This window comes from Giraffa tippelskirchi, chromosome X (assembly GCF_054371585.1).
Source record: "Giraffa tippelskirchi isolate mGirTip1 chromosome X, T2T-mGirTip1v1.2.pri, whole genome shotgun sequence".
Classification (NCBI taxonomy): Eukaryota; Metazoa; Chordata; class Mammalia; order Artiodactyla; family Giraffidae; genus Giraffa; species Giraffa tippelskirchi.
The window spans coordinates 91,723,555-91,744,340 of record NC_137289.1 but is presented as its reverse complement, the minus strand read 5'-3'; the positions used below and the strand labels follow the sequence as shown (position 1 = coordinate 91,744,340).

At 41.0% G+C, this 20,786-nt stretch overlaps 1 protein-coding gene across 2 annotated transcripts in view; it reads left to right on the top strand.

Annotated features, from left to right (window-relative positions):
• The first annotated feature begins 820 nt into the window (after positions 1-820).
• Positions 821-20,786, top strand: part of AR (androgen receptor) — a 202,595-nt gene continuing 182,629 nt past the window's right edge. Inside the window, exons 1-2 of one of the 2 annotated variants that reach the window (XM_081567537.1) lie at positions 862-1,135; positions 1,698-3,538. In XM_081567537.1, the coding sequence (XP_081423663.1) occupies positions 2,010-3,538 (1,529 nt within the window). In that variant the 5' untranslated portion in view covers positions 862-1,135; positions 1,698-2,009. Of the gene's footprint in view, positions 3,539-20,786 lie in introns of both variants that reach the window. The other variant, XM_081567536.1, reaches the window with a different exon arrangement.

Sequence of the window (20,786 nt, the reverse complement as noted above, 5' to 3'; positions counted from 1 at the left end):
TGCAAAGGCAACTTGGAAAAGCAAGTGCCTGTATATAAGCAAATGTCTGCAAAACCCTGGACAAAATTGAGGTCTCTGTGTACATGACAAATATTTCTAGTGTTCGGGTGTTTGCCTGCTCTTCTGAGTGATTTTCCTTTGTACATCTGGATGAGTGAGAAGTGTGTGCTTAGAAGTAACTCTAGACAGGAAAAGGGGACAAGAAGAGGGTAGAGATTACCTTTGGTTCCCAGGTAGAGGGTTCCTAGAGCAACTGATACCACGCCACAAGGCCCAATCTACCCCTATGGAGAAATCTGAAAGGTTTCAAGTACAGGCTGGCTTGGCCATAGCTAGTTCCCCAGTTTGTAGGAGACCTCCCATTTGCACTTCTTGGTGGGCCTGCCCTGAACAGAGTCCCCCACTGAAGGAGATCCTCATATTTCCTCTATACTTCTATCGCCCTTTCCCACTCCCTCCACCCCCACACGTGCACAGCGTCTGTTTTGAGATTGGAGTTCAGAACCAAATCTGGTAAATGCTGGCCTCTGAGAGCTCAGTGGCCCTGTCTTCAAAATAAAGCTCCGAGTTAAAGCTTAAAGAGTCAGCCCTGTCGCTTAAAATCTGGTACAGGAAAGCAAGAGGTAGTCGGGGAGCTAGGGTCCTACTAGGCTAGACCAATCCTTTTCTGCCCTCACCCACACTGCGCCAGCACTTGTTTCTCCAAAGCCACCCGGCTTTCCTGCGCGTTCAGAGGAGGGGAGAAAAGGAAAGGGGAGGGGAGGGAGAAAGGAGGTGGGAAGGCAAGGAGGCAGGCCCGGCGGGGGCGGGACCCGACTAGCAAACTGTTGCATTTGCTCTCCACCTCCCAGCGCCCCCTCCGAGATCCCGGGGAGCCAGTGTGCTGCGAGCGTCGGAGGGTCCGGAGCAAGCCTGGAGGCAGAGCCAGCGACGGAGGGAAAGCGAACGAGCTAGCTGCTTCCGTGCGGGACAGGAGCCTAAGGGACGCACCGCGTCAACCCCAGGGGGCTCTGGCGACAGCCAGCGCCTCTTGCACCGCGGCGGCTTCGAAGTCGCCGCCTCGGAGCTGCCCTTTCTTCTTCGGTGAAGTTTTTAAAAGCTGCTAGAGACTCGGAGGAAGCAAGGAAAGTGCCGGGTAGGACTGACGGCTGCCTTTGTCCTCCTCCCCTCCCCCTGCCCCCCCCACCTCCAGGTTCTCCTCTACAGCTGCTGCCTCTGTCTGTTCCTCTCAGCCCTCTCAACCTCCCCCGCCCCCCCCCCCGCTTTCAGTCAGTCCCGCGCGGCCAGCCCGAGTTTGCAGAGAGGTAACTCCCTTTGGCTGCGAGCGGGCGAGCTAGCTGCACGTTGCAAAGACGGCTCTGGGGTGCCAGGAGACCTGGGAGCCGCTTCAGCGCTGCAGCCAGAATCTAGCTGGTTAGGCGGTACGCAGGTCAGACCCCCTGGTTCCTCTTACTCCCTTTCGACCACCCCTGCACGCTGCTCCTCCTTCCCACCAGTTTGTGAGGCCAGAGGTCAAACGATGAAAAGGCAGTCAGGACTTCAGTAGCTCCCCCCCCCCCCGCCAAAAAAAAAGAGAAAGAAAAGGAACAAAACGTAACAAAGCCCCAACCAAAACCAAACAAACGAAACCCAACAGCAAAACCCAAAATAAACCAAAAAGAAAATAACCAGGCTCCTATTTGCACCTGCTTCAGTAGATAACAAATTCAGAAGGCGGAGGCTCTCCCCTCCCTTCAAGAAACATCTTTTGAATCTGCCCTACAAGTATTCAGGAACAGATTGTGAGCCTACCAGGGAAGATCGTGTCCAGCGCGTGTTTCCTCTGCACTAGACTTTGAGGCTGTCAGAACGCTTTGGAGTGGTTATTCCTGCAAGTTTCCTTACCAGGAGCTTCCCGCAGGTGGGCAACTAGCTGCAGCAACTACGCACTGCAGCCTGTTGAACTCTTCCCAGCAAGAAAAGGGGAGCAGGATAAAGGAATTAGGTGAAAGATTGAGCCAAGCTTCAGGATGGAAGTGCAGTTAGGGCTGGGGAGGGTCTACCCCCGGCCACCGTCCAAGACCTATCGAGGAGCTTTCCAGAACCTGTTTCAGAGTGTATGCGAAGTGATCCAGAACCCGCTCCCCCGGCACCCTGAAGCCTCGAGCGCAGCACCTCCCGGCGCCCGTTTGCAGCAGCAGCAGGAGACCAGTCCACGGCAGCAGCAGCAACAGCAGCAGCAGAGAGAGGATGGCTCTCCCCAAGTCCAGAGCAGAGGCCCCACAGGCTACCTGGCCCTGGAAGAGGAACAGCAGCCTTCACAACATCACTCAGCCCCCGAGGGTCACCCGGAGAGTGGCTGCGTCCCAGAGCCCAGAGCTGCCTCGGCTGCCGGCAAAGGGCTGCAGCAGCCGCCGCCAGCACCTCTGGATGAGGATGACTCAGCTGCCCCATCCACGTTGTCCCTGCTGGGCCCCACTTTCCCCGGCTTAAGCAGCTGCTCCACCGATCTTAAAGACATCCTGAGCGAGGCCGGCACCATGCAACTTCTTCAGCAGCAGCAACAGCAGCAGCAGGAGGCGGTATCCGAAGGCAGCAGCGGGAGAGCGAGGGAGGCCACTGGGGCTCCCATCTCTTCCAAGGACAGTTACCTAGGAGGCAGTTCGACCATCTCGGACAGCGCCAAGGAGTTGTGTAAGGCAGTGTCGGTGTCCATGGGCTTGGGTGTGGAGACATTGGAGCATCTGAGTCCTGGGGAGCAGCTTCGGGGGGACTGCATGTACGCCCCGCTCCTGGGAGGTCCACCAGCCGCGGTGCGTCCCACTCCTTGTGCCCCGTTGTCTGAATGCAAAGGTTCTCTGCTGGATGATGGCCCGAGCAAGGGCACTGAAGAGACTGCTGAGTATTCCCCTTTCAAGGCAGGTTACACCAAAGGTCTGGACACTGAGAGCCTGGGCTGCTCCGGCAGCGGCGAGGCAGGGGGCTCTGGAACACTTGAGCTGCCATCCACCCTGTCTCTCTACAAGTCTGGAGCACTGGACGAGGTAGCAGCTTATCAGACTCGCGACTACTACAACTTTCCGCTATCCCTGGCCGGGCCGCCGCCCCCTCCACCACCTCCCCATCCTCATGCCCGCATTAAGCTGGAGAACCCGCTTGACTACGGCAGCGCCTGGGCGGCTGCTGCAGCGCAGTGCCGCTATGGGGACCTGGCGAGCCTGCATGGTGGGGGTGCAGCAGGACCCGGCTCAGGCTCACCCTCAGCGGCCGCCTCCTCTTCCTGGCACACTCTCTTCACGGCCGAAGAAGGCCAGCTGTATGGGCCAGCTGTATGTGGTGGAGGCGGGGGCGGCAGCGCAGGCGAGGCAGGGGCTGTAGCCCCATACGGCTACACTCGGCCACCTCAGGGGCTGGCGGGCCAAGAAGGCGACTTCTCCCCACCTGATGTGTGGTATCCCGGCAGCGTGGTGAGCAGAGTGCCCTATCCAAGTCCCAGTTGTGTCAAAAGCGAGATGGGCCCCTGGATGGAGAACTATTCTGGACCTTATGGGGACATGCGGTAAGTCTCTCCTAAAAATGTTTTTAAGCCTAGAGTCAGTCCTCTCCTCCCCGCACGAACACTCTGTTCCTGGGCGAGCTTAACAGAGTTTCACAGAAAGGGCCGCTTTAACTCTAGAGCCTTCTCTGGACTCTTGGCCTACCAAAGATTGACCTTTGCTCTCTGAACCCCAACTGTGTGCCCCAGCCCACACCAATGTGAGTCCTGGATGCTGGTGCAAGCCTTTCTAGATTCCTTGACTTGGCAACTCACCACTAAGCCTCCTAAAATCTTCCCTGCCGCTTGGTACTCCATGTCCTGCCGGCTCCAAATTTAAATCCAGTTCCAAGGGCCATTTTATGAAATAAACCCTTTTAAGCCCTCCACTACTTTTCCTTCTCCCCTCCCCCCAATCAAAGACCCTAGACAAGAAATGTGGGCACTTTCTCCTCTTAAGGTCTGTTAGGGTTTGCCCCCCTACCCCAGCTTGTCTTGGCAGGTTAGAGGCAAAATGACTGGCCCAAGCTTTTCTCAACCCGCTTCCTCCAAAGAGATGAAAGGAAGAATGGGATTATGGGAAGAAGGTGGTCTCTGGGTTGTGAGGGCCACTGTGTGGGAAGAAGAGGTGAAGTCCCTTTGCTGGCAGCAAGGAGGACTTGCCCCAGAGTTGGAGGTCAGGAGACAGACTCCAACCAGGCACAATTAGAGCAGGCAAATGTAGGGGAAAACCAAATGACAAATTTCCTCATAAACGATGGGTAAGATTTGCCCTCACAGTTTGAATATGTTGGAACTAGATGGAAGCGTTGAATTTCTCTTGTAAAGTGTTTATTTTCTGTATGGATTACAAAAGATCCACAATTCCTACTTCGAGTTTGCATCAGATCTATAAAGAAGAGAATGTTCTTTTAATGAATAATTTAACCAGACTTGAATCTGTCTTACAGAAGTGTTGAGGGAAAAGTTGAAAAGGATTCCTGCTATTGCAGTGTGCTCAGAAATCTGCTTTTGTGAAGGGAAATACTCTTCAATATATTCCTTCATTTTAAAGATATACTTGCATTTTAAAACATGACAACAAATTGAGTAAGAACTGTTAGGGACCTGTGAGCCTTACTCTTGCCCAAGAGTTTTAATTAGGATATGAAAAAAGTGGAAGTCAGTTTCATCTTGCCTGTGAAAACTTCTTCCTTACCACAACTGAGCTTTTTGGAGATCAAAAAGCTTTTTTAATTTTATAAAAAATTAAAGATTTTTTCCTCAGCAAACTAACATATTAGTTTATCTCTGTGAGGGAGGGAATATTAACTGGGGAACCAACTCCTCAGAACTGCTGGGTGTTGATGTCTTCATGGACTTGAGTCTTGTTCCGAGTTTCTGTAGCTATTTTCTTTACCTGTGACATTTTTCAGTTTATTAGCCTTAGCATGTTTGTTTGGAGACTTAAACCAACAACTTGCTTCCTTTCACTGATGCTTCTTTTCTTGGAAGATTGATAGCACAATGTTAGAAAAGAAAGAGGAGAATAGGATTTCATAAAATATTATTTCCTGGGCTACTGAAGAAACAGCTTCTAACCAGGCTTTGCATTTTTTAGGTTTTTAAGGTTTGGCTTACAAGATTTTCAAAGGGTTCATTTATATTCTCAGTCTTTTAAAAAAATTTTTTTGCAAAGTGGGCATACTGTGGGACAAAAGGTCTTCATTTTATAAGAACAGATTTACTTGCTAGAGTTTATTTTTACCCCTCCCTAGGGCTGTTGCTTGTCAGCAGAGCTCTCTTTAATGTGAACGGCTTGTTTGTTTTGTTTTTTTTTTTGGTGGGGCGGGGGAGGGGGTGGAATGTGTGAGGTGCTTCATGACTTGCCTAGTCACTGGAACCGTCCCTTTTCTGTATGCCTCCCCCAACACCCAAGTAAGTAACTCAGTTAACAGGGAGGATATGAATGATTCCACATTAAGGGATGTGTGTGTTTTCAAAGGGATAACCTGAAATTTTCAGAAAGTGGCTGTAGAGAGTTTTTAAAAAGTTCTTCCCAACAGGTGTGCAGTAAGCTAGGTGATTTCATCTCAGATCCTCATGGAAAAATTTCTCTATTTCTAAAACCTGCATAAATTAATGACCTCAAGTAGTGAGAAATTAGTAGTAACCTAAGAAAGTACAAGATTATTCTTTCCTGGTTTGTGATTGCTGCATTGTTTATAGGAGTCCAGTGAGAGGTAAAACTGGTGTTCCTGTATTGTGAGTTGACAAAGATTTTTCTTTTGTAAGATATAGAAAATCCTCAAATCGGGTTTTTGAAAACTTATCAATTTTATCAGAATTCAACCAGCCCCAATCTAAAAGTTGATATTTTTTTTACTTTCTCTTTCTTTCTCACATTTTATAGGGCACAATTTGGTGAAGGGAAGGAATTTTTCTTAAGTCAAAGCTAGAGCTTCCACTCGCTCTGTATTACATACATTATATGCCATCTTTCAGTTAAAAATCTCAACATTCTAGAGACTTCCAATAATATGTTGGATTCCTCCCTTTTCCAATTGTGTGTGAATTTCTGGAATAATTCTGTGTTCTTATACATCTACAATGTTTCTGTCAAGAGGAGAAAGGCCTTAGATGGTCCTTTTAAAAAAAAAAAATATTTTAGCATGTGGTTTGAGCTGCGGAAGGAATAATAAAAAGTGATAAGGTTAGTATGAAACCCTGATAATGTTTTATGAAGCTGTCTTCTTTCAGAGATCAAACAAGACTACAACTTTGTTAACTGACCACTGTCTCACTTGACAGAAGTAAGGCCCTTTATATCCCAGCAAATAGCATAATAATATGACAAATACTTATTCTTGGGAGATGAAACCAAGGGAAGCCTATGCAGGAATTAAAGTTGGGGTTTCAATAAATTATCCAGATGCAAAAACAACATTTTAATTTTTCTGTTGATAATTTGTTCTGGTTTTTATAGTAGGTAGTATTTTAGTAATGCTTTAAAACTGGCAAATCCTGCCTTTCTCCATCTTTCAAAAGAGGTCATTTTATTAATTCCCCTTTCTGTCTACTTTCCTCTCTGCAGTTATCAAGCAGCTTTTTAATGACTATTTTGCAAGGAGCAGTTTGTCTGTTTTGTAAATCTGAGTTTTGCTTTGGGAATGATGCTGTCTGTCTACAGACCTTCAGGGTCAATATGTTGGGAAGAAGCATCCTTTCTTCACAGTCAGCTAATAACTGGTGAGATCTGTATGGATACCAGTAATCAGAACTCAAGCACCAGATAGCCACACAGGGTGGTAACCCATTTAGAAATATGTGCAAGATGTAGTGATAGAATTCTGTTAGTTGTCTACATAGTATCTCTCTCAGCTCGACCAAAGGTTAACATCAGTGAGAGATATTTTTGAAAAAGCTTGTAGCTTTCCAGTTTCAGGGTCACTTGAGGGTGCTTTCTTGCCAGTATTAATTTTACCTCGTGAGACTTCTATTCTTTTTGAGCTGTAAACTTGGATATTAATATATTTAATTTACTGGCACATGTAATTTTCTTTTAAAATGTTTCCCTCACCCCCACCCCAGTGGTAATCTTCTTCTCTGGTATACATATGTGCATTTAAACCAAACAATTCTTTGGTCTCCTGACTCTTACTTGTACTGCATCTGCTCTTGGTGGGATTATGTGAGTTGGAGTTAGGGACATGGGCAATTTTACTATTGTTGTTATTTATGCTGATATCAAGACCACCAGTTTCATTCGGAACTCTACTAAGCAGGGAGCAGAACACCGGCTCAGTGTGGTAAGGAAGGAGCTTATTTTATAACCAGACCTGAAATCATGATTCCAAAAAAATAGAGAGCAAATAAAAATCAAGTTTTGTGAGGTTGGTTGGAGAGGGAAAGGGAAACCTCTCCCCAACCCCCTACCTCCACCATTTTCTCTTTGTCTGCAGCTTCCTTAAGTGCTGCCTGTCCCTGATTTTCTTTCATTCTACTCCTTTCATGCTTTTGACATTGAAATATAGACTCTTCTTTCTACTTTTCAGGATATTTTTCTCATTACACCTGTGGCATGCTCCTAAAGAATGTTTTTTAATCTAGAGAGTAACAGATCAGATCAACCCCAGCACCTTTCTTTTAAGACTAGATGACTTGAGGAGATTGCAAAATGAATAGCTGGTCTTTTTTTACCTTGAGGTTAGAGCCTGATTCAATAGTTGCTGAGGGAGCTGAACTAGATGCTTGAGGACTTGGTGATTTAATGAAGAATTTTGCTGGCTGCTGTCTTTGTCTCTTGTTCTCTGTCTCTCTCTGTCTACTGGCTATTTTGGCAACCTTTTCTCAAAACTTGAGAAAAGTGGACCTCTGAGACAGGTCTGTGTGGGTCAAATTTCTCCAGGGCTTTCACACGCAACACCTAATCTGTATGTAATGGTGCTTGCTAAAAGTGTCCGGCTGGGCTAATGTGGTGAAGCTATATGTAAATTAATCATTTAAAACAAAGAAAGGTATTAAGAAAGTAATCTGCCTCAGAATTTGCCTGCCAGCATTACATCAAGTTCTGAGATGTTGAACTCAAGAGTAAGTTACTGTCATCAGAGACACAGAGTTGACCTTTTCCCCCCTCATTGCTTGTAAAACTCCATACAGTTATCAGTACTTACTGGATTTTGTGATATTGAAGAGAATTATGAAATCTCATATTTCTATAGCACTCTTTTCAGAGAAAAGACCCAGCATCTTCCAGTTTATAAACTAGCACTCATGTAAGTTTGAGTAAGCCAGAGGGTGCTTAGTGAACATCCCTTTATTAGTTGACGGAGTAGAATTTGTTGCATTTTCTATAACATTTGTTTATCATGTGGAGAAACCTCTGTAGAGTGACACTTCCCAACTTTTTTTCTTAAAGTTTCCCACCTGACAGATGATATTTTTGCTCTACATTTAGTGGCTGCTGCATAGAGATTTATGCCCAATTTCTGTGTTTAATGCACAATTTCTTGCACACTCATGAGTGTTGTCATCCCTTCTCTTTCACACCGATTCTTACTGCCATCTGTCAAGGCAGAGCAGTGTTGAGAGTGGCTAATCTGGACAAGCTTATAGCTCTAAAATGCTGGTTACTTGAGAATGCTGCCAATTTAGGTCATGCAGTACTTGAATTTTATTTTTTTAATCAACAGCTTTATTGAGATGTAATTCACAATATATAATGTAATTCACCCAAGTATATAGTTTAGTGGTTTTCATTATATTCAGAGTTGGGCAACCAACACCACAATCAGTTTTAGAACATTTTGGTCACTTACCAGTCAAACCCCACCCTAACCATGAGCAACAGTCAACCACTTGTCTACTTTCACTCTCTATGGGTTTGCTTACATTTCATGTAAATGGAACCATGTAGTATGTAGCATTTTGTGACTAGTTTCATGTAGAATAAATATTTCAATGTTAATCTATGTTAAAGCACATCTCAATACTTTCCATTTTATGCATGCACCACACTATCTATGATGGAATTAGAGTCGTTAACACTTTTTGACTATACTGCTATGAACATTTATGTACAAGTTTCTTTTTGTGAACAGATTTTTAATTCTTTTGGCTATATCCCTAAGAGTAAAGTTCCTGGGTAATATGGTAACTCTTTGTTTAACCTTTTGAGGCTCTCCCAAACTGTCTTCAAAAGTGGCTATACCATTTTACAATCTCACCAGCAATGTATGAGGGTCCAGTTTCTCCACATCTTGCCAATTATTTTTATTTTCCAAACTTTACACTTTTTATTTTGTATTGAGGTATAGCCAATTAACAAATTTGTGGTAGTTTCAGGTGAATAGTGAAGGAGAATAGAGAATAGGGAAGTGAATAGATACATGTGTGTATATATGTATATATTATCCCCCATATATTCTCTGGATATATGCCCAGGAGTGGGATTGCAGGGTCATATGGTAGCTCTATTTTTAGTTTGTTAAAGAGCTTCCATGCTGTTCTCCATAGTGGCTGTACCAATTAACATTACCACCAACAGTGTGGGAGAGTTCCCTTCTCTCCACACCCTCTCCAGAGTTTGTTGTTGGTGGATTTTTTGATGATAGCTATTCTTCTTGGTGTGAGGTGATATCTCATTGTAGCTTTGATTTGCATTTCTCCAATAACCAATGAGGTTGAACATCTTTTCATATGTCTGGTCATCTGTATGTTCTCTTTGAAGAAATGTCTATTCAGGTCTTCTGCTCATTTTTTGAGGGGGTTGTTTGTTTTGATGCTGTTAAGCATCCTGAGCTGTTTGTAAATTTTGGAGACTAATCCCTTATAAGTCACATCATTTGCATATATTTTCTCCCCAATCTGTGGGTTGTCTTTTCATTTTGTTTATTGTTTCCTTTGCTGTGCAAAAGTTTTTGAGTTTAAGTAGGTACTGATTTTTTTTTTTTTGCTTTTATTTTCATTATTCTGGTAGATGGATCATAAAATATGTTGCTGTGTTTTATAAATGTCAATGTTGTACCTATGTTTTCCTCTAGAAGTTTTATAGTGCCCAGTCTCACATTTAAACCTTTAATCCATTTTGAGCTTGTTTTTGTGTATGGAGTTAAAGAATGATCTAATTTCATGTTTTACATTTGGCTGTCCAGTTTTCCCAGCACCATTTGCTGAAGAGACCGTCTTTCCAATATTGTGTAGTCTTGCCTCTTTTGTCATAGATTAATTGACCATAGGTGCATGTGCTTATTTCTGGGAGTTACTGTCTTTTTAATCCCAGTGTGAAGTGGGTGTCAAGAAGTATCTCAAAGTGGCTTTGATTTGCATTTCATAATGTCTAATAATATTCTAATAATATTAAAGCATCTTTTTATGTGCATATTGACTGTATATACTCTTGTCTTTGGTCATTTTTAATTAGATTATTTGTCTTACTCTTATTAAGTTGTAAGAGTTTTAAAAAATATATTCTATATACAAATCCTGTAACAAATTATGATTTGTGAATATTTTATCATATATGTGCATTGTCTTTTCACTTTCTTGATGGTATTCATTAAAGAACACACAAACTTTTGAAGCCCAACCTATTTTTTTGTATGTAACGGAGAAGGCAATGGCACCCCACTCCAGTACTCTTGCCTGGAAAATCCCATGGACGGAGGAGCCTGGTAGGCTACAGTCCATGGGGTCGCTAAGAGTCAGACACGATTGCGCGTCTTCACTTTCACTTTTCCCTTTCATGCACTGGAGAAGGAAATGGCAACCCACTCCAGTATTCTTGCCTGGAGAATCCCAGGGACGGTGGAGCCTGGTGGGCTGCCGTCTATGGGGTCGCACAGAGTCAGACACGACAGAAGCGACTTGGCAGTATGATTTTTGTATCATGCCTAAGCAGGCTTTGTTTAATCCAAGGTCACAAAGATTTACGCTTAGGTTTCCTTCTAAGAGTTTTATAGCTTTGGCTGTTAAATTTAGGTTTTTGGTCACTTTTGACTTAATTTTTTGTGTAATTATCTAGTCACCACAGCACCATTTGTTGAATCTTTCCTTATTTAAGTATCTTGGCACCCTGTGTGTAAAATCAGTTGACTATAAATGTGAAAGTTTATTTCTGGACTGTGGGCTATATTACATTGATCCTATACCAATACCACAGTGTCTTAATTACTATAAGTTTTTAATAAGTTTTGAAATGACTAAGTGTGAGTCTTCTAATTTTATTATTCTTTTTCAAGATTGTTTTTGGCTATTGTGTTTTTTTTTTTAATTTCTTTATGAGTTTTAGGATCAGCTTGTCAATTTCTACAGAAGTCATTTGTGATTCTAATAGAGGAGGCTAATAGAGGAGGTAGATTAATTTGGGGAATGTTGCCATCTCCACATGAAGTCTTCTGATCCATGGCCATGGAATGTCTTTCCATTTATTTATGTCATCTTCACTTTTTTCAACAGTGTTTTGTAGTTTTAAGAGTATAAATTTTGTATTTCTTTTAAATTAATTCCTCAATATTTTAATTTTTGATGCTATTATGAATGCAGTTTTCTTAGTATCCTTTTAAATTGTTCATTGCCAGTGTATAGAAATATAATTGATTTTTTGAAAATTGATTTTATATCTTGCAACCTCCCTGAAACTATCTGAGTTTTGAACACCTCTAGGATTTAAGAGGCAAAAGGTTTCTGTTGCTGTGCTGAAAATTAAAGCATACTTTGTTTCATCTGGTATGAAGGCTGCATAAGGACACTGTTCTCAACTTTCCTCAACTGTGAATTAGAATCTAAAATTTTCAGGTCTTTAGAGAATAGTAGGAAAGGAACATATTAATAAGGTTTATGCAGTTAGTAGTTCTCTTTTTAGTATTCGGATTTGGGAACTTCTAGCATTTGGATTTGGGAACTACTAGCAAGGGGGTGAAGAATAATAATTTCTATGCAGAAAACTAACATGAAGAGGTAACAGATGCAAACTAAACCAAAGAAATCACTAGCTAACTATATTTGGCTTATGTTTGGGTTTGTTTATTTATGTATTTATATATTGTCCCCTAGATAAAGTAAATGCCACCACTTCTTCTGGTGTGTATTTGTAGATGAAGAAGTGGTTCATTTACTCTCATATATATAGTTTGGAATTTTATTCAGGAATGCATTCCATAACCATAAGTAAGAGATAAGATTTACCTATAAAGAGATTGAACTTTGGTCTCATTAACACTCTGGGCTAAGGGTCATAACTAATCAACTATAGCTATTGTGTCCTGAAAATGGTAAGTAAACTGCAGGTCACTGAAGAAGAGGTCCTATTGTGAGCTGGTTGTCTTTATAGATGACCTTAATACATTGATTTTTAAAAAGTATTCATCAATCAACCACTTTTCATTAAATACCTGTTATATGCCCATCTGTGTACTAGTTGGAGATCATGGTAAAGGGGACATAATTCAGTGAGAATCTCGAGATCGCTGTCCTCAAGGAGCTTATAGCTGTTAAAACCAAAACAAAACAGAATAGCAACACCATGATACCAGTATGATGAGATGTTAGATTATGTGTTGTGTATTTTTTAAATGTAAATATTCAAAAAAGAAATGGAACAACATAGGTGGAAGTGGTCAACAGTATTATCTGTCGTTGCTTCTTATCCTTTATGAATTAGGTTGGGATATGGTTAAACTCAAGCAATAATTATAGATCTTGATGGATATTTCAGATACCAAAAGGTAGTATTTCTGGAAAGACGATGACGAGTGAACTGGAGTAAGGGGTTGGAATCTATTTCTGTTTTTTCAATAGTGCCACACCAGTCAAGTTAGTTACTAGTTTCTTTCTCATTTTAGGCTATTTTGTTGCACTTGCTGAGAACATGTTTTGATGTCTTTAACTGCAATATATTAGGAATTAATTAAAATTGAGGGTGATTGATAGGTCTAAGTTTGGCGTGAGAGGCAATAAAGATGTCCAGTGTGGTGATCAGATCAAGAATTATTATCTGGCTCTCAAGTTTTCCATTGATCATGGTGGCTTGCTTTGAGGTTCTGTAGAAATGGGGTTTCAGGGTATTGGTTAAGGGAAGGAAACAAGAAGCACAAATCAAACAATTCTGGGAGTAAGGGGAATGTGAAAACTTGTTTTAATAAGGCTTTTGCTGAATTAGATGTAGTTTTAAAATGACACACTTCTTAATTATGGGTTTTGTTTTCTGCAAGTTGAGTAGTTTCTTGCTTGTGGAAGTGTAGTCCCACTATCTGGTCGCTTGGGGGACTGCAAGTGTCCTGTGACAGGTTTTCCCTGGAAACAGTTGGCCTCCTTTGGTGGATTCAGCATATCACAGGATAACTTGAGCCAGAACCTCCTGGCACCACACAATAAATAAGCTACACTGGTACTTGGTATTTAATTTGGGATGCTCTTTTCCAAAGTATAAAACATTTTAGTAGCACTATTTAACTCCTTGTCACCTTTCTCTGAATGTGGAACAGGAAACAGTGGCATTGGGCATATTCCAGTAACATTTCACAGTCTATAGAATGGTTTCATATTCCATTATTGCATTTCATCTTCATTTCTATCCTAGACAAGGAGTTAGATTTACTTTATTTTAATACTCTTCATACTATTATAATTCTATCATTCCCATTGTAAATATTATGTTCAGAAAAGTTAAGTAACATGTCTAAAGTTAAACAGCTGCAAGGTAGCAGAACCAGGATTTTGGCCCCACTCTTTGTTTCTCAAATCAAATGTTCCTTTTTTTTTTTCTACCACACAGATTGCTCACCTCATAGATAGGAAATAGGAGAGTCAGAGAGGCAAAATAACCTTAACTAGTATCACTAGAAATTCGTGAAGCTCTTAAGGCTCCTGGGTCTTTTATCCACTTACTGGATTGATGGATTGGGTTGTGTGGGCATTCAAGTTGCTGACAGTCATGCCATCCTACTTTATAGATTGCGTTATTTGACAAATACTTTCTAAGCTTTTTATATATCACATTCTATACTAGGAACCATTGACACAGCAATGAACAAGGCAGATGAAAATTCCTCCCATCATGGAGTTTACGATTTAGTGAGAGGAGACATGTAGAATATATCTGATGGTGATAAATGTCATGAAGAATAGTTTAGCAGAGTGTGGGGAACATATAATGATAGTGGAAAGAACTATTTTACATTTGTTAGTTAGAAAAGGCCTTACTGAGAAGGTGATAGTTAAGCAGTGACCTGAAGGAAATTAGGAATTGAGCCATAGGGATATTTGGAATGAGAACATTCTAGGCATAGGGAACCACAAGTAGAAAGGGCCAGAGGCAGGAGCATACTTTGTATGATGGACAGTAGTAGAGAGGCCAGGATGGCAGTTTAAGTAAATGGAAAGTGATGAGATGAGATCAGAGTTAATGAGAGATTTCTCAGGTCTTCTTTAGGACTTCAGTTTTTACTCTGACATGGGGGAGTCATTGGAAGATTTTGAGTAGAGGAATAACGTGAGCTGACTGATACTTTAACAGATCCTCTTCTTCAAAATATATACCATTCTTTGATATGTTATACATTTGTTTGTTTACTTATTGTCTGTGTGGAGAAAATACTGAAAGAATAAAGGGGAAGCAAGGAGATGAGGCTGCTGCAATGATCCAGGTGAGATATTATGGTGGCTTAGACCAGAGGTTATTGGTAGAGGAGTTGAGACACTGGATTCTTAATTTGTCTTCATGGTAGAGCCTATAGTATTTACTAACAGATTAGATACTCATTGTGAGAAAAAGAGAAAAGTCAATGCTGATTGTCAAACTTTTAATCTGAGCACTTTGAAAAATGTAACTACCATTTACTGAGATGATGCAAATTGTAGGTAAGGCCGATTTGTGTGTGTTGGGGGGGGGTGGGAATCAAGAGGTTGATTTTTGATGTACAAAGTTTGAGTTATTTGGTGAACATCCTATTGTCTTCTTTTCAGTTTTCATGCAGTGCCCTTAGCTTTCTGCTTTTCAAGAAGATTAAAAGAGATCTTAGAAATCATCTTTTTGGTGATGGACAGGGAAGCCTGGCATGCTGCAGTCCATGGGGTTGCAAAGAGTCGGACATGACTGAGCGACTGAACTGAACTGAACTAGAGATCACCTAGACCTTTGTTGCCCCCTCCCTTCTCTCTTTTACTTTATACATGCCTAGAGAGGAGTGGAGTCTTGTCTAGGGTGAAACAACAAGCTGGCAGCATAACTAGATCACAGACTCAGTTTTCCTGAAACTGTGTTTTCAGGAACTCAGTTTTCCTGGATTCTAGCTTAGTCCTTTAATTAGTGTTATTCTGAGACCTCATTTTGGGGATACAGTGAGTTTCTTCTTACCCAAATGTTAAACCAGGTAAATAATGAATAAAACCTAGAACATCACACAAATTGACTGTTGCCTCCAATCAAACCAAAATATTTTTATTATGTTTTTACTGAACCACATGTGAAAATAATTTATCTATGGTAAACACAGTAAGCATATTTTAAAGGTCATTGAACTTTGATCTGAGATGAAACTTACAGAGATCTGGAACATAAATGGCCTGAGATTGTAGGAGATTAGAATTTATGAAACATGGAGGCCATCTTGTCCAGTTTGGTCATTTTATGAATGAGGTTCCCGAGGCATAGAGATGGAAAAGAATTTGACCAAAGTCACACAGAAAGCTAATCTCTTTAGTCAGAACCTATTCTGAGGGTTAGCTGTCTGTTGCTTCTTTGGAAAATTCTATGTTGGAAAAGTGCTTACCCACTCAGAACAAAGAATTATAATAGCAATAATAATGATAGTGCCAATAATAATGATAGTGCTTACTATGTGCCAAATTTTGGAGCCTTACATAGGTTAACTAATTCTCACAAAAACCTTGGTAAATAAACTCAGAGAGGTTAAGTGACTTGCCCAAAGGTCATGTAGCTAGGAGTTAGCAAAAGTCTGGCTTATAACTGTGAGGTTCTAACTACTGTTTAGTACTAACAGCTTCTCAGATTAGCTAGTCATTCACTCTACTCTCTCAAGAGACTGGTGACTTGTCATTATGCACTGACCCTATTATAGTCTGCTGATCCCCATGGAATAGCTAAGTCTTGGAGATTAAAGTGTAGGTGGAGGGACATAAAGGGAGTAATGGAAAGGAGCTGATCATTTATAATAGGGATTGGAAAGCAAATCTGTAGAAATTATTGAAAAAGTTCAAGGTGGTTAAAAATCTCAGAGCCTACTAGAAACCTGGACAATTCAATGCCTGCTTAAATAGGAGAAAATCTGAGGTAAGAAAAATAAAATAGTTGATTTTTTGAAGCCAGGAACTCTTTTATGTGTTTTACATGTGTTGATTCATCTAATTCTCAAAATAACTTTCTGAAGTAAGTATGATTATCATTCTCATATTACTGGTGAGTGAATAGGAACGGAACAATTAAGTAACGTGCCCAAGGGCATAGAACAAGTAAGTGAAAGAGCCTATATTAGAAGCTAGGTAGCTCAGCTCCCAATTTATATAATTTTTTTTACTACATTTAGGGAAATGAGTGCTAGTCATATTATAGAAATTTTTAATTCAGAAACATTGTGCCTGAGCTTCAAACATTTGAGCAACTCGTCCTTACAATACATTAGCTTCTTTTAAGGACTCTTAGGAGGAAAGGTACTTATCCAGTGGTACATGGTAAGTAATTAGGGGAACCAGAGCTTAAAGTTGAGACTCCTGACTGCCAAACCTCTTTGCATTTTATCACTGTTTCCATTCTCGGGCTGACTTGTGTCCCTCTATTCCACCTTCTGTATTGCCCTGCCTCTCACCTTTCTTTAAAAATTAACTTTCTGCATCAGCAAGATTGGACAGAGAATAGGGAGAATGATCAGAATCCATGTCCTACCAGACATTGGACAAAAGGAACAAAAGCATCAGGAAAAAATGTCAGCATATGGAATTTGCCCTAAGTAAGAAAGGGAACCTCCCAGTATGAAAAAAAAGCCCGAATGGCTTGTGCAGGATCCCATAGGAAATCATGAATGTAGTTGTCAGGTGACTTTTTTGTTACCGTGGAGATGAAAGAAGGATACTGTGAATGTCTGCTTCTCTCCAGATTTTTGTAAAGGAAAATACAACCTTCCCACTCATATAAATGACAACCAGTTAGGCATTTCTTTTGAAAATTAGCATTACATAAGAGAAAGCATCTTTCCAAAAGTGTCTTATTGGTCCCCTTCTCTGAAGCATTGACCAACTTCTAATTAGATGATGAGATCGCATAAACTGAGAGTTGGGAGTAAGATGGAAATTCTTGATATTTAACGTTTGGGTACCGATAAGATTCCAAAACATATTTTGAGTCTGTTTACTTATCCCGCTTTCCCTTTCATTTATGTTTAAAAATACAAAGGTTAGCAAGTGGGTAGTCTGTTGGAGTTTCCAGTTGTTCATTTGAAAGATTTGTTTAACTGGCCCTCTAAATAAAAAAAGACCAAGTTAGACTGAGACATTTAAGTCATCAACTACTTAACAATAAACCACAAACCATAACCATACTCATATTTCCATGCTGTTTGCTTTGGACACCTGCTAAGCCTTGCTGAGGTGCTAGATTGACTTGAAATATTCCATCATCAAAGATGACCCCACAGTGTCTGGGAAAAGCTACACTGGATGCTTTGGGGATTAAGGTGGTGAAATGATGTGTTGTTGTTTCCCAAAGCCTTCTCTGTCATTCCCCCTCCCTGAGTTCCAGTCTTTATCACCTTTTGCCTTGACTAGTGCATCAACCTCATGCATGCTCTCCTTAGTTCTCTGTGCTGCTCTCTGATTCATATTGTATTCATCCTACCAGGTTAACCTTCTCAAAGTTCAGTTATAACATTGTTAGTATCTTCCTTTAAACATCCACTAGTCTATAAACTCCTTGAGGGTTAGAACTCTGTTTATCTCTGTATTCTCAACACTTAGCACAGAGGAAGACTTGCTGAGCAGTTATGTGATGCATGTTTGAAATTGCAGCTCCTCTCCATTTGCTTATAGGTTAAAATACAGATTCTTTAAGTCTGGTGTTCAAAGCTTTTCATGATCTGGATTGCTTTTCTAGCCTCAATTCTTATAATTCCCCTGCAAAAATCTTTTAACTCCAGCCAAATAGATCTGTCACCTTAAACCATCCTCACTCTTTTTTTGTTCGAATTTGTTGTTTTTCCTATTATTTCTTTGGCCTTGAAGGCTATCCCAATTTTAATGCTATCCATTCTTCTAACCTTAGCTCAAAAACAGTGTCATATGAGATGAAATTTCTCATCCCGTAATCCATTGAGAAAGTTATCTATATGACACGATATGGTTAAAAGAATGTAGGCTTCAGTTTTCTTCATCTGTAAACTAGGACACAAAATGTGTAGATTATAAGACTTTTGTGAGGAGAGAATCAGATGACATGGGGAAGGTCAAGTGTAAGTCAAGAACTAGTGCTTAATATCTTGGAGATTCAGCCCTTTTTCCCTTCTCCACTGATATGGTACTCAGTTCTTAAATTATAATTATTTTTGTGCTTCTCATATATCTTTTCAAATTGTGCCCTCTTTTAGGGCAAAAGTTGTTTCGTGGATATATTTGTGTAAGTTATACGAAACACATAGCTTAGAGCTTGTCACATAGTAGGTATCCATAAATATTTATTTATTGAATTTCAGTCAGTCAACCTGAGTACCAAAAACAAATATGGATCATAAGTTCGATTAATAGAAATATAGAATCCAGAATAAAGGAAGTGAATTATGGTCAGACCATATTTACAATGTAGTGTTCAACCCCATTATTCATGGGGCATCTCCTCTTGTAAAGCATGGAGAAGCTGAGTTGCTAAGTTGGATGTGAGAAGAGAGGCAGGGTGCAATGGATATAAATATTGTCTCAGTATATATGAAGAACTGTCATGGAATAAAAGAGTTAGACATTTTCTGTAATACTCCAAAGGGCAAAACCAATGAAGACAGATTACAGTTCAGTAAAAGGAAGACATAGTAGATTCACCCTATATTGGGAGTTTTCAACAAATACCAAATGAGTTTTGGAGTGTGTGTGTGTGGGGGGGGGTTATCAAATTAGTTGCTAATATTTCACATAAAAATTCAGATTTCCAGCTTTGGAAATGAACATCTGGCATTATTGGAAACACATTCATGCATGACAATGACCAGCGGCAGGTGAGGAGCGAGGTACTCCTCTAGATGGAGCACGCATCCATATACTTTTCAGTTTGCCCAGACACTAGCTTTATTCATTTAGGTTACCTGTATTAATTCAGTAAATTCTAGGCATTTGAATTTGCCATCTCTGTGAGATCAGGGATCTGGGCAAATTTTCCCATCCTTCCTTACCCCAGGGGCTTTTCCTCCTCATTTAGGAGGGACTAAAGAAAAGTACAAGGGATGCTGCAATTAAATCTGACCTGGCTCTCAGTTCTGCCACAGCCATTTATCACATGTATGACCCTGAGTGAGTAACTTAACCTCTCTGAACCTCAACTCCTTCATTTGTATTATGCTCTCATCACAGTATAGGGGCTTCCCTGGTAACTCATCTGGTAAAGAATCCTTCTGCAGTGCAGGAGACCCTAGTTGGGAAGATCCCCTGGAGAAGGGAACGGCTATGCACTCCAGTATTCTGGACTGGAGAATTCCATGGACTGTACAGTCCACGGGGTCGCAAAGAGTTGGACACAACTGAGCGACTTTCACTCCTTACAGTACACCATTAAGACTAAATAAAACAGCTTAGATAAAGGTCATGCCACTTAGTAGATGCTGCAATATTAGTTCACTTTTTCTTATTCATCACACTCTTTATGTCCATTGGGAGTATCACTCTTAGGTAGTAAATTCACTCTTAGTGAAGGTGTTCAAGAAGAAGCTGGAGTTGGTAGAAAGCATGTATACAGGGAAGAGGTTGGGACTCACATTAGATGATTTCCACAGTTGCTTTCTAGCAATTTTAAATTTAAAATCCCTATCAATAACTCCAAAATGCCTATCTGGATTATTGTAGACATACCTCACAAAGGTAGGGATTTTTAATAAGCAACAGAGAGGATTAGGACTCTTGAGGAAAAAGTTGGGATCAGGGTTAAAGTATCATATATCGAGGTTCAAACATGGGTTTTGGCATCTGACAGATTTTAGTTTAAATCTCGAATCTGACAGTTACCAAATTTGTGTTCTGGGCCACTTAATTTTATTTTCAGTTTCCTCATTCATATAGTGAAGATATTAATACTTCTCCCTTTGGGTTCTTGTGAAGATAAGTGAGATAATGCATGTAAAAAATCTTGACCAGTGCCTGGCCCAGAATGAAAACTTGATAAATGGTTCTCCTCTTCCTTGTCATTATTATTATTATTCCACTAGACCAGGAAAACTTGGTAAAACGTGTAGCTAGACTCTGACTAAAGTAAATGAGCCTTTCCTCAGGCCACTGCTGCCCCTTCCTCCCCTCCACAAAGCTCTGTCTCCAAAATGCTTTGGCTGGAATGTAAGTGTGAGGTCATTGCAGATAACGGGAGCATGATTTGCTTTGGTAATGCGAGTTATTCAGTTACTTCCCTCAGCCCAGCTGAAATCTTTTACTAGTTGACACTTGTTTCAAAGTGCAAGACTGAGCTGGTCTGAGAAGACAGGGAGAGTGAGAAGACCCCTCCGCTCAGCTAGAGGTCATGGTCCTCCACAGGGAACAGGACGACCCAGTGCAAAAGGTCTCGGCTCTTGGTGAGTTTGGAGCCCTTACATTTAAA